Source organism: Dermacentor andersoni, chromosome 9, assembly GCF_023375885.2.
Source record: "Dermacentor andersoni chromosome 9, qqDerAnde1_hic_scaffold, whole genome shotgun sequence".
Taxonomy (NCBI): domain Eukaryota; kingdom Metazoa; phylum Arthropoda; class Arachnida; order Ixodida; family Ixodidae; genus Dermacentor; species Dermacentor andersoni.
This window is the reverse complement of record NC_092822.1, coordinates 28,555,748-28,569,100: the sequence shown is the minus strand read 5'-3', so window position 1 is coordinate 28,569,100 and position 13,353 is coordinate 28,555,748. Positions and strand designations below refer to the sequence as shown.

The following is a 13,353-nucleotide window of genomic DNA, read 5'->3' as shown; positions in this document are numbered from 1 at the left end:
AATACTGCTTACGTGCATTACGAAAGCGCCTGACGAAAACAAAAAAATGAAAGAAGAGGGGGCAGGGGTGCGGCTCCGGCGCATTCGTATTCTCATATTTCATAGACTCCCGCTCGGGTTGATGACGCCAAGGCTAGGACTGTTGGTTCTGGGCCTCTGTCGATTGCTCGGAGAAGTGCTATTACTGAATCCCCCGCCCTGTTACGTTACGCCATTATTTCTATTTCTTATTTTGTTTTTCCTTATCACTGACTGCACCCGGAGTGCTGGCTAACTACACTTCAGTGCAGTGAGCATTCATTCCACCTGACGCGAGGCTTCCGTTTATGCAAGAGTCTGTTTGTTGCAAACTTTTTCAATTTCATCACAATCAGCCAGTCAGTCACACGAACGTTAATTAAACTCGCGTCACCTGTGTCCGTGTGTAACGGCTATAGAAGCTAATTAGGCAATCAATAGCAGGGGTATACATCGGAAATACCACGTCTACTTCAGCACCAAAAATTGAGAACAACAACAACAGCAACGACAATGTGAGCGCGTTCTCTCCAGAGATGCACGAACCCAGCAAGCTTCTGGAGCACGACTTAAAAGGAGAGCGTCGAACGCGTTCCCGAGACGCGTCCCATTCCGCGAAGCGTGGCAGCGTTTATTAGAGAGTTTTAGTTTAGGGTCTAGGTCTGCGCATGCGCAGTACCGTCTCCCCTAGTTCTTGCGTAGGCAAGCAGCTTGCATCCCTTAGCCTAAAACTCTCTATTAACCGCAGCTGCGGCTTTGCGCACTGGCAGGCGGGCGCGTATGATTCGCCGTAGCTCGAGACGACGCGCAGGGAGCCCTAGACTACATGATGTGTGTGTGTGTGTGTGTGTGTGTGTGTGTGTGTGTGTGTGTGTGTGTGTGTGTGTGTGTGTGTGTGTGTGTGTGTGTGTGTGTGTGTGTGTGTGTGTGTGTGTGTGTGTGTGTGTGTGTGTGTGTGTGTGTGTGTGTGTGTGTGTGTGTGTGTGTGTGTGTGTGTGTGTGTGTGTGTGTGTGTGTGTGTGTGTGTGTGTGTGTGTGTGTGTGTGTGTGTGTGTGTGTGTGTGTGTGTGTGTGTGTGTGTGTGTGTGTGTGTGTGTGTGTGTGTGTGTGTGTGTGTGTGTGTGTGTGTGTGTGTGTGTGTGTGTGTGTGTGTGTGTGTGTGTGTGTGTGTGTGTGTGTGTGTGTGTGTGTGTGTGTGTGTGTGTGTGTGTGTGTGTGTGTGTGTGTGTGTGTGTGTGTGTGTGTGTGTGTGTGTGTGTGTGTGTGTGTGTGTGTGTGTGTGTGTGTGTGTGTGTGTGTGTGTGTGTGTGTGTGTGTGTGTGTGTGTGTGTGTGTGTGTGTGTGTGTGTGTGTGTGTGTGTGTGTGTGTGTGTGTGTGTGTGTGTGTGTGTGTGTGTGTGTGTGTGTGTGTGTGTGTGTGTGTGTGTGTGTGTGTGTGTGTGTGTGTGTGTGTGTGTGTGTGTGTGTGTGTGTGTGTGTGTGTGTGTGTGTGTGTGTGTGTGTGTGTGTGTGTGTGTGTGTGTGTGTGTGTGTGTGTGTGTGTGTGTGTGTGTGTGTGTGTGTGTGTGTGTCTGTGTGTCTGTGTGTCTGTGTGTGTGTGTGTGTGTGTGTGTGTGTGTGTGTGTGTGTGTGTGTGTGTGTGTGTGTGTGTGTGTGTGTGTGTGTGTGTGTGTGTGTGTGTGTGTGTGTGTGTGTGTGTGTGTGTGTGTGTGTGTGTGTGTGTGTGTGTGTGTGTGTGTGTGTGTGTGTGTGTGTGTGTGTGTGTGTGTGTGTGTGTGTGTGTGTGTGTGTGTGTGTGTGTGTGTGTGTGTGTGTGTGTGTGTGTGTGTGTGCGCGTGTGCGTGCGTATTCGAGAATGCCCCGCTTATCATAGTACATGCACGAGGGCGTGAAGAACGCTTTCTGCGATGGATGACTGTGTTCAACCTAAGCCACACTATATAATGCTTTCCCTGGCTTCCCTATGTCCTTGCTTCTTATGGTTGTGGTGGCGTTGAAAAAACGTCTCTACATACAGGTATGATATGGTGGTTTTTTTACGAAGGGATCGGGCAAAATGTCGCACGTCTCGTATCAGGGAGTCAAACTGACTCCCCGTCGCTAGCTGCAACAGAAGTAGTGTCAAGGTACACCGAATAAGTAGCGAGGAAGGTACGCGCGAAGGTGACGTGTTGGCAGGGCTGTAACAAGATAACACACGCCCAGTGGCACTACAATCTGCCGCCATGTCCGTGAATGGCTCTCACTAACACACCACATCGGCCCCGCCCTTTCCCAAGGGTACACCATACACAAATACCCTAGAATGTGCATTAAAAAAACGAGTAGCAGCGCAAGAGACAGAACACAGGAAGAATGTAGACGGGAGGATGGCCGTCGCGGTAAATTCAAAATTAAATTATGGGGTTTTACGTGCCAAAACCACTTTCTGATTATGAGGCACGCCGTAGTGGAGGACTCCGGAAATGTCGACCTCCTGGGGTTCTTTAACGTGCACCTAAATCTAAGTACACGGGTGTTTTCGCATTTCGCCCCCATCGATATGCGGCCGCCGTGGCCAGGATTCGATCCCGCGACCTCGTGCTCAGCAGCCCAACACCATAGCCACTGAGCAACCACGGCGGGTGCGGTAAATTCAAGAGACACTGAAGCAAAATGTTAAGTCGAGCTAGATCAATAGATTGTTCGTCCAGAAGTGTACTATCGTTTTGCTGTTTACTAATGTATCCCTTTGTTGCCGTATATATGAAAATTGCCGCCGAAGGTGCTTCCGTCACTGCTTCTCAATTTGAACTGCCCGCGTCAGAACGGGCGAGCTGACGTAATCACCTCCCTTTCTGTGAATCAGCCACTGCCGACTTCGCACGAGAGGTACCACAGTTCACAATAGGTGGCGCCACTCCGACTTCCAATTAGCGTCATCATCTCGCTTATAACAGCTATATTCGCGCTATGGATTAAAATTCGTTATTACCTAAACCTATTCTTTTAATCTAACGCGACTCAATGTTTTCTTTTAGTGTCCATTTAATGGTAACGCAGCGCGCGCGCAGCGCTAATGTTGGTACGGCTCCAACCTGCGGCTCGTTATCATTTCGCCTACTTTTATTTTCATTTTCCCTATTGATTACACATTTCAAATAAAACTAACAGTTAATTTCTAGTATACGCTTTTCTTGGCTTGTCTGTCGGTTTGTTTTGTACGGTTGTAGCCCGTGCAATGCAACCTCTCTAAACCTGTAACCTTGGTCACATTTTTCTGCCAACGAGCACCTCTCGACACAAGCATGTTTAGAATTAGTACTAGTTAAACAAAGTGGCTCGAAGTGTCCCGACTAGCGTTTCGGTTGCCAGCGCGTGGATTCCGAATTGTGACATTACACTCTACATAATACTGCTTAGCAGACAACGCTGCAAAGACTACGCAAGTAGTGGGGGCATAGAAGTGTCACTGCGCGCATTTCGCTTATTTCGCACTTATCGGAGCCTCAGAAGAGATAGACCAATGCGAGCAGTCACCGTGGTCAGTGTTATTATGGCACTGGGGAGCCGTGGTAGTTGTACGGGCACACTAAAGTTCTCGAGCCAATGCGTGAGGCAACATCCGATGAAATACTGTTCCCCCGTTCTTTTACTGCAATGCGATGCTGCGCCAGATAAATGAAAGCAGAATCACAATTCGCAAGCGCCTCAGTTGACCGGGTGTCCACTTGCAGACGGCATTACATCCGCGTCGATCTACACGATCATTTTCTTTAATAAACTGGACTCTACGCAAACCTTACATTCAATATTGTTTAGAAATAATAAAATAGACGCTATTCGAATCGATATGAGAATGCTGTTCTTCTAGAACGTCGCTATTCGATGATTTGATACGGAAATATCACTATTCGAATATTGGCACTCATTTTTTATCTTACGGAATCTCCTACGAAAAGGATAAAACGTACATTTTCCGATACAACAACAACAACAACAACAACAACAACAACAACAACAGGGAAATCGTCGAGTGAGCGCTATATTTTGCAGCAAGTAGTCAAGAGGGAAAGGCAAGCAACACAAGGCAAAGAAGAAGAGAACCAGCGAGTACGGTTCAACCACAAAAGGCAGGCATAGGGTTGATCAGCATAGAGGAATAAAAGGCTGCAGCGTGTTCAACGTCACGTGGGATCACATGCAAATTTTGGCGTGGACGATTTATTTCGTTATTGATCAGCGTAACCAACGCCTGACGAATCGCCGCTCTTCGCACGTATGCCTACGTGCGAAAGGCACCCGCGACACTACGAGAGACTTGCTCGTGTTTCATACATGAGGTGGATGTGACAAAGGGGGTTGCGCATGAACATCAAAAAAGAAGGAAAAAAAAAAGGAAGCTTGTTCAATGTCCGCAAACTCTTGCGGTTGTCGCCACTGACCAGCGTACATGTTTATCTCTGTCCGGTGACCGCATCTGACCGGCAAATGGTAAAGGTCATCGCCCAGCCCAAGACCAACACCACCTAGATAGCACAAGGCTTTTCACTCCGATCCACGACGTCATGTTACCTAGCCCGGCTGCTATAGAATACAATGGGGATGATCCCGAGTAGGCAACAGTGATTTTGACGTCACCGCTTTCGTCACCCCAGCCTTGTCAATGGGAATTTAGGGCCATGTTTGTGACGTCATGGATCGGAGTAAACAGGCCTTGCGCTATCTAGGTGGCATTGCCAAGACGCGCCTTTCCGCATCGGAAGTCTCCGGAATGTAATCGATGGTTCCATCTATTGTCTAACGTTGTCGCCGAGACTTGTGTAATCAAATGCTGTGTGCGACGGGAATACCGGCGTACATTCGAGAACTTACTCGAGCACCAGTGATTGCGCTAGAAGGTTCGTTGGTCCATGTATAATAGCCGACGCGTCTGATCCGTAGATCAGATTTCGACGGTAGCCGAATGTTGGTCGCCGCTATCGTTGTGCTTTGAGCGTCGCCTGCTTTTGTGGGCACAGGTTCGCCGAATAAAAAAAAAGTTGATCTCGTGATTCACGGTCTTTTTTTGCTACTGTTTTCTTCACCGTCACCACGCCACTATCGTGCGAATCTCGTTTGAGACTTTCTCGAACTCTCGCAGTTTCCTGCAATGGTTAAATATTTTTTTTTTTCGAATCTTACGTTCCAAATTTGCGATTTGATAAGGTGAAACGCCGCAGTGAGGAACGCCGCACCTACGGTTCTTTAAAGCGTTCGCCCAGAGCACGGGACACGGGCGTGTTTGCATTTCGCCTCCGTCGATCGAGACAAGATAAATTGATTTCTGATATCTGGTGGCTGGCCATCAACCTGGTGGCCTAACGCGATGGAACGATTCTGTACCAATTCTTTAACATTTCGCGCGTCGTCAGTGGCCCGAACGGTGCTCCACCGACGTTATCACCGCGATCGACTGCTCAAGACAGGTGGATAACACAAAAGGAATGAAATCAAGCGAAAGAAATCGCTAATTCCGTGGACGGTACCCGATCGCCCATCTAGAAATTACCGACGTCGCTACACGGACGACTTCACTGCGGGCGCAGTCAACGTCACAATCTCGCACACCACGCGCGGTAACTGACATCTAGTCAGCGAGATTGTCTGAGAGTGCGATAAGTGAGAGAAAAACAATAAGAACAACAACAACAAAAAACGAAAAAACTGCACATCAGTGCGTGTGTTCTTGAATATTTCATATTTGGTACGCGAGCGAAGATAAACGCAGGCAGCTGTACTTACAGTGGTTGCGTAGCCCTGTGAGTCGGTTTCGGTCGGTTGTTCGCCGCAAATTTCTCTATAGTTGCAATCAACACAGAATCCATTATAAATGAAAGAAAATAAAAAAAACGAAGATAAAGAAGTAGAAAGACTAATTGCTATCGTTTCCGAGAACATCGTATGGGGTGTTGAAAAAGAAAAGCAAAAATAATAACATTGTCAGATCATTTTCTCTATTCTGTTTGTTCACCATAAGGAACCAGACGTTATGGCGACGGAATACATGTCACCAAAACAGACGAGTGACAAAGAAAAAAAAAAGAAAACTAACACATCCAAAACAGACGAGTGACAAAGAAAAAAAAAAGAAAACTAACACATGTCAAAGGAGTGGAAATCCTAGAAATACTCGTCTAGCGTAAATGCATCCTCATGACAGTTTCGCGAGAGAGAAGCTAGAGCAGCACTAGCTGAAGGTGGTTGAGAAGACAAGTTTTTTGAGGCAGGACATGCCCTGGCAGACACGCTAGAACTTAAAATAAGGAGGCGAATTCCCTAGAAAACGGGTCCATATTCGCGATTTTGAAGAAAAGATCGCGCGCACTGAGGAAAAAAAAGAGGGAGACAAAACTTTTTTTTCCTCCTCTTTTTTAAGGAATCGAACCGAACGACGGAACCATTGAATGCGAAACGAGATCTATATATCACGCGCGTGAAAACGACACAAATGTTTCTGGCCTTAGCGTAAACAATCTCGTATAAACGAGGTTGTGTGAAACAATATGAAGCTAAGTACGGAGAAAATGCACATAAAACATATACAAAAATGCTCTCTGACTGAACGACTAAAACCGGTGTACACCACGTGTTGTGTCTACGCATGTGCTGGGCTCTTCACGAGAGTGAAGTGCAGTATTTAGCAAGCAAAGGTTTCCGTGCCTCTCTAAGTGATCCCTTATAGTTCCTCGTATATCATGGTTACGAATAACTGATTACGAGCACGAATAACTAAACTTCATTTCTTGTGCATAATCATTCCCATTATTTCTCCTTGTTATTTCTACGTCTCAATTAAATATCACAGCTTCAACCATGCACCTACGCTTCCTTTGGCTTCATTCCCTGTTCTCTTCACATAGTCAGGGTTAATTTTGACCGCCTGGGATTGTACACCTAAATCGAAGCGCACGGGCGTTTTTGTATTTGGACCCCGGAGAAATGCAGCCGCCGCGGTAGGGATCGAATCCACGACTTCCAGCTAAGCAGCGCAACGCCATAGCCACTGGAACACCTCGGCGGGTAGCTACAGATATGTGAAGAGCGAAGTTCCAGATAACCTGGCTCGTTTAACTGGAACACGCGTCCACATACTACGTTCCGCGGAAATGTGTTCCACATTTATTTAGCAAGAAGCTTGGGTCTGAAATATACGGAACACACATTTACATGTATTTCATACGTGGAACGCCAGTTACATTGGTTCAGTGGAAAATATTGTAAAAAAGAAATGTTCCGCCTACTAGCTAGAACCTAAGTGGGACACGGTTACGAGTGTATATACCGTGAGTCAACTGGCTCACGATTCGGGGTTCAGGGATGCGCCGAGCAAGACGACAATTCGCAGAAAGTCCACGACACGAAGCGGACAAATGCGCGAAACCCACCTTCTCAAAATCGCACGTTCCTCCGGGAAAGGTGGCCACTTCCCACTGCGGTGACAACGAGCCGTCTTCCTCGGGTCAACAAACACAGTCACACTTTCCGTGGGCCAGCAAAACCACAATCACTTCGAAAGTGCTACACTCGCCATCCATCCTGTCCTACACTGCGCACATGTCGAAGAAAGAAAGTAGAGTGGCCCGTCCTAAACGCCGACGTCGGTATACACACAGTTTGCCTCGTTTCTACGTAATTAAGCCCAATTACTGCAGCAGCTGCCGTCAGCTTGCTCCATCTTCAGTGTCCGCTCAGCTTCCGTCGAGAAGACCCCTGAATGGTCCGTATACACCCTGCTTTCGGTTTCTAATTGCGCTAATTAGGGTGGCTTCTGTCGATTCACGCTGCATTCAATGGCCGCTCGGAGTCCGTTGGTAAACGCGTCTCGGAGCGGTTTCCCCCTCAAGCGCGGCGCTGCGTCTCATGGCGGCGGTAATAGTTTTTTTTTTTCTTTTTCCTGAAAGAACTCCTGCTTCGCGAAGATTAAAGCGGTCGGGGCGCTTTCGCCTGACGCCGTTGTGAGAAGTTGAGCTACGAGGTCGCGCGCACGTGTATAGTTTGGCGAAAGCGCGCTCGCTTCATCTTGAATGCGGGACAGTCGTGAATGCCTCGCCACTTGGAGCCACGGGCTAAGCTCTCTTACTAAGCTGCGTGATAAGCTCCAGATGTCGGGCATGCCGCCGGGGTCCGTGCGCCGGGGTTTCTCAGCTGCGTTCTACCGAGCTAGTTGCTCTGAAATGCCTCTCTCTCTCTCTCTCTCTCACTCTCCCTTTTCTTTTTTTTTTTTCCTCGGGAGAACTTCGGGGTGGTTCCACGCGCACGCTTTGCGTAACAAGCGTGTTCAGGCGAAGCGCCTGTCGCGCCTGCTTCCCACACACAGAGAAAAAAGCTCGCCGTGGTCGCGTGTTTAGCGCGCTTTTCGACACAGTCGCAAGCCTCTCCGCGCTGTTGACGCGCGCATTTCAGCGCGCTGGCTCTGTGTCAACACCGCCAGCCCGCGCCTTGAATCCCGCTCCTTTCAGCTCCTCGTTTGCGAGTCATCACGCCTCTAAATACGTTTCCCCATTTTGTAACCTTCCTCAACTCTTTCCCTTCCTTACCCTCTAATGCTACTTTTCTTGAATGCTTGCTTGCTTTTATGTTTGATTCGTCGTGGCTCCCTGCCTTCTCTAGGTCAGCCCTTCCACCCTCCCCCCCCTTCCCTCCCCCCCCAAAAAGTGTAAACAGACCTATCAGCCGAGCATTGTTGTAGGTTTAAGCAAATATACTTGAGCGAAGGCGCGCGCTTCCTGTTGTTACTTTACTCTGCCCTACACACATCTGCAACATAATGGAAAACGAACTAGCCCGATCTGCTAGCCTTCTAAGATCGCGGCGGCCCACAGTCACGCCCGCAAGTGAAATGATATGAATGCGCGAGGTAAGAATAGTCACCCTTTCATAATCCGCGAGCGGGCGTCTCGGCGCTGCACATTTGCCCAACTAATGAAGGCACAGTTCGCAGTTCAAGCGACGACAAGAGAGAGAGAGAGAAAAGGAAAGAAGGAAAGGCAGGGAGGTTAACCAGACTAAGTCCAGTTTGCTACCCAGCACGTGGGGAGGGGAATGGAGAGTGAAAGAGAGAGAGAGAAATAACTTAGGTGTAGGATGTCTATAGTCGGGCACTCAAGTCTGTTGCCCTCAGGTAGTGAAAAAGCGCTCGAACTGAAGCGACGACAAAGTTCCAGCTGCGCATGCTGGGTCTTGTCGCTTGCGCATGCTCTTATCACGAGAGCCTCGTCTACATTTTTTTTCGTGTCGTAATGTACGCGCAAACAGTGCTTGTACACGAAGTTTGTCAGAATGACTACGCTACCATTGGTTGGGCAAATTGCATCGCAAGGAAGTTAAATTCACGGTTATTAAGGGAGTCTGAGTGTTCACAACCAGGAGTCAGATAGCCAAGAGATGAATAAAGTGTCGGACAAGTGTAACTTGCCTAAGGCAGTGTCGTCGTTCGATAAATGGGTGGGGTCTGCCCCGGGCTGACGTCTAGGACAATTACAGCAAAACCTCGTTATAACGAAGCTGAAGTGCGGGCCAGAATTACTTCGTAATATCCATTGATTCTTTCCATATATTACTGCACGTCTTATGTATGTATATGCATTACTGCAGAATGTCAGTGAGAATTTCAAGAGGACTTACTTTGTTACATCTCGTTTCGTTATATCGAGGTTTGACTGCAACTCGCTGTAGAACGCCGCGCGTGAATATTCCATTGTGAGCCGTAACTTGGCACGATCACTCTTCCCCATTGCCCACTCCCTCAAGTAGGCCTCGAGCCATCATTTATTATTCTAGCTATCTCTCTCTCTTCTCCTTTAATCATTTTACGTGTCAGCTTTCCCAGCTGGAGTCGGCGAACCACACATCTCTTTCCTTCTTTTTTTTTCGCTCATCTTTTTGACTGGGCCAACACCTGGAAATCTGAACAACGAAGATTTCTCGCTGTCTTTCGCAGACACCGCGAGGTCTCGTTGAGCACGCGAAAAAGAGAGAGCGAGAGAGAGTGAGAGAGATAATGCTTGCATGCGTGGATGAGCAGAACGAGTGGAAGAGGGGGGTTGTGAGGACGCAGCTGTCAGGCTCTACGCAAGGCTACGTTTTGCGCCGCGATGAGCAAGTTTTATTGAAGTGTTCTCAGAGGCGCGCTCGCGGAACAGCACACGACGTGCGCATGTCTCGCCAAGTGCCGGCTCATAATTAGCCAGCGCAAGGAAAAAAAAAATGAAAACAAAACAATCGGCGCTCCCGTAACGTCGAGAAAAGAAAGGGAATTGGGAGATGACCGCGGCGAGGTGTACTCTCGCCGTGGTTCGGGCGCGAGCGAGAAAATGCGAGAGCGAGAGGCGGACGGCATTTACTCTGATCGCAGGAAAAAGAAAAAAAGAACTTACAAGAGCCGGCGCTTGAGCTGACTGTGAGCGGTCAGAAACGATAGAATAGGGTATATATATATATATGAACGCATCAATGAAACTATAGGCGCTCTCTCCCCTGGTGTTTAATGCGCGAAGTATGTAGAGAACGTAGAACGTAGGTAGAGAACACATGGTGGCATGGATTATTAGTGTCACTTGACAGATTTGTCGGTTAGTGACCGTGAGACGTTGAAACAAAAGACGGGCGTCTTTCCTGTAGTCGATAACAATTTTCTCCCTCTTAGGTAGACGTGCCATAAGCTCCGAGGAAACGTACTAAACGTAAGTAAAATTACACCCTCTGGGTCGTACCTTGCCCCACAACGATAATCGTCATCTGTCTTGTCCGCATTTCCTTTCTTTAACGCTGCGAGCCCGGTACTTCCAAGTCACGAACTGCATGCGCGTTATTAGCACGACCGAGTATTCTCGGAAGGAAAGCACCTCTGAGAGCGCCGCGTTTTCAAGACAGGAAACGCAAGCAAGGCAGATGACGATTATCGTTGTGTGTGCAAGATACGACCCAAAGGGTGTGCATTTGTTTAAGAGCGTAGAACAAGAAATCAAACCTCCGCGATGTAATTTTTTACACCCGTAAGGGGAAGGGTGTCAGTCATTGGACAAACCAAACGCATCCTTAGTGGTGTAAAAATGATTTTTAATCGCTCTTTTACACCTTTCGGGGGCTTTTACATAGATACATGGCAAAGGAGGAGTAGTTTTTTCTTGAAAACCACTGTATACAAGAGAAATAGTTATGTAGTGACTATATAAGAAGCGGATATTTTTTTTTAGGCCGTCGTTATTTTACAAAGAAAGGTTGAAATTGCAAATTTGCCAGAAAAGTAAATTTACAACTGCGTAACTAGGCAATAAAAAATAACACACAATTTCATATTTCTATAAACTCCCCATAATGCTTCATCTAAAGTGGACAAGACGTATGCGTTATATACCGCTCTTAAATATACCCCTAATTTGTGAATCGGGCTTTGGGAAAACACATGTAAACAATATAGAAATTTCATGTAGGTGGTAAAAATGTGTAATAAATGGGACTGAACTCATCTACGAATACTATCCGGGTAATGCGAATAGCGCTATGTTTAGCTGAAGATGTATTTTATACACTGGAAAGGGGAACTTTATTCAACGAAAACATTCATTTGCCACGTGGGCTTACACACTAAATGCTTTTAACTTGCGTCTGCATATCTTATGCAAGCGCTCGACGCAAATCCAGTACTGCAATATGCTGCTTTACAAAACGTGCTACATGTCTACGCCGTAAGTTACATAGTTTATTAGAAGCGTTATAGTACACCCATGAGGAAAAGTATACGGACCACAGGGTTGCCGAAAAAAAAACTGAATTTCTTCGTAATTGAAACGCACAAACGAAAACTGACGAGTGCACTAGAAAATCCGCAACGAGATGTTTGGACTGCAATCTTTAATTTCAATTTACACTCACAGGCAAATGAGGAAATCTATCTTATCGCGCAATCCCGGACCCGCACACTTTTGCCCAGGGGTGTACATATCTCACAAATATTAAAGAAATAACTGCTTCTGTAAGGTTCCGCATCAGGCACTGCCGAAAAATCGATTTTGCCTGCTTGCGCCACGAAAAGCGAAGCGTCAACCGTATGTTGACGCTAAAGAAGACAAGGTCGACGTACGTGGTTGTTCAAATGATTCGATGATCAACTGTTGATTGAACGTCTCTATTCTGTTTGTTTTCCACGTTACTTCGGCGCCTTGGACGTGGAACGCAGCAGAGCACTAAATCAGCTGTTGCCGCAGCACATGCGCGCATGCGCAGAGAAAGCGCGGCGAGAGAGAGATTTTTCGTTTGGAGAAAGCGCAAACTCGGAACGCTTTCTTCCATGCGCGCTGTCCTCTTTCTAATCCCTATCTCCCAACCGCAGTGTAGGGTAGCAAACCGAGACCGATATCTGGTTAACCTTCCCTGCCTTTCCTCTTCGTTTCTCTCTCTTTCAATGCGCCCGCACCGTATAAGCCAGCGTACTGGCGGCAAGTCAAGCTAGCGCGCGATGTACTCTCTCGATCGTAAACTTCACGCTTCAAAATTTTTAATAGCGTTAGCGTTAGGAGTGTCATAGTGGTAAAAAAAAAATATATGTGCGTGAAGTGTGGGAAGCCGGTCACGTGGTAGAGGTATAGAGGGGAGGAGAACCCCAGGTGGTCCGAATTTTCCGGAGACCTCGATCCACTACGGCATGCCTCATAATCAGATCGTGGTTGCGATCTGATGGAAATGAAACCACACAATTTAAATTTTGTTTTGGGGGATGGGCGAGCTTAGAAGAGTGTGCATGTGTGAATACTTCTGCGTATATATACTGTACATATACAGGGTGTTTCAGCGAACACTTACAAAATTTTTTAAGACTTGCCTGTTGCAGATGTCACAATTCTAGTTTATGAGCTGGCCTACTCGAAGTGACGAACAATACTTGCCCGACAAATTGAGATGCAAAACCGGGTAATTAATAAAACAATCACTAATTATGTTTTAACTAATTACATTATGGCCCATATTGCAATTTACAAATTCTAGCAGTGGAGTTCGCAAGGCGGATCTACTTGGAAGGAATTTTCAAGATGACACCGGTTTCGAGATATAGCTTCCCGAACTTTGCGGAGAAATGCGTTGTCGTTCCAGTTAACTTGTTAAGAAAACATCGTTCCATGCACTGAAGCACACAAGTAATTATATATATATATATATATATATATATATATATATATATATATATTCCGGCACACCGTCAGTTGTACACTTCGCTCCTCGACGAGGCAGAACCTGTGTCTAGTGAGCTCCTGAACAACGCCTTGCAATGTGGTGAAAGTAGTTTACATCATAGATCCTGGACCCTATCCGGGACGT

The 13,353-nt window shown here is 47.0% G+C and overlaps 1 protein-coding gene across 3 annotated transcripts in view; it reads right to left on the bottom strand.

The window, feature by feature from the left end:
- Positions 1-13,353, bottom strand: part of LOC126527377 (uncharacterized) — a 61,816-nt gene that overhangs the window by 22,866 nt on the left and 25,597 nt on the right. Inside the window, exon 1 of one of the 3 annotated variants that reach the window (XM_050175193.3) lies at positions 7,425-8,182. The exons of 1 other annotated variant lie outside the window; for it this stretch is intronic. Coding sequence is in view for 1 of the 2 variants with exons in the window: in XM_050175191.3 (XP_050031148.1) it covers positions 5,782-5,864 (83 nt within the window). In the remaining variant the exon portion in view is untranslated. Of the gene's footprint in view, positions 1-5,781; positions 6,066-7,424; positions 8,183-13,353 lie in introns of those variants that run through there. One more of the 3 variants, XM_050175191.3, reaches the window with a different exon arrangement.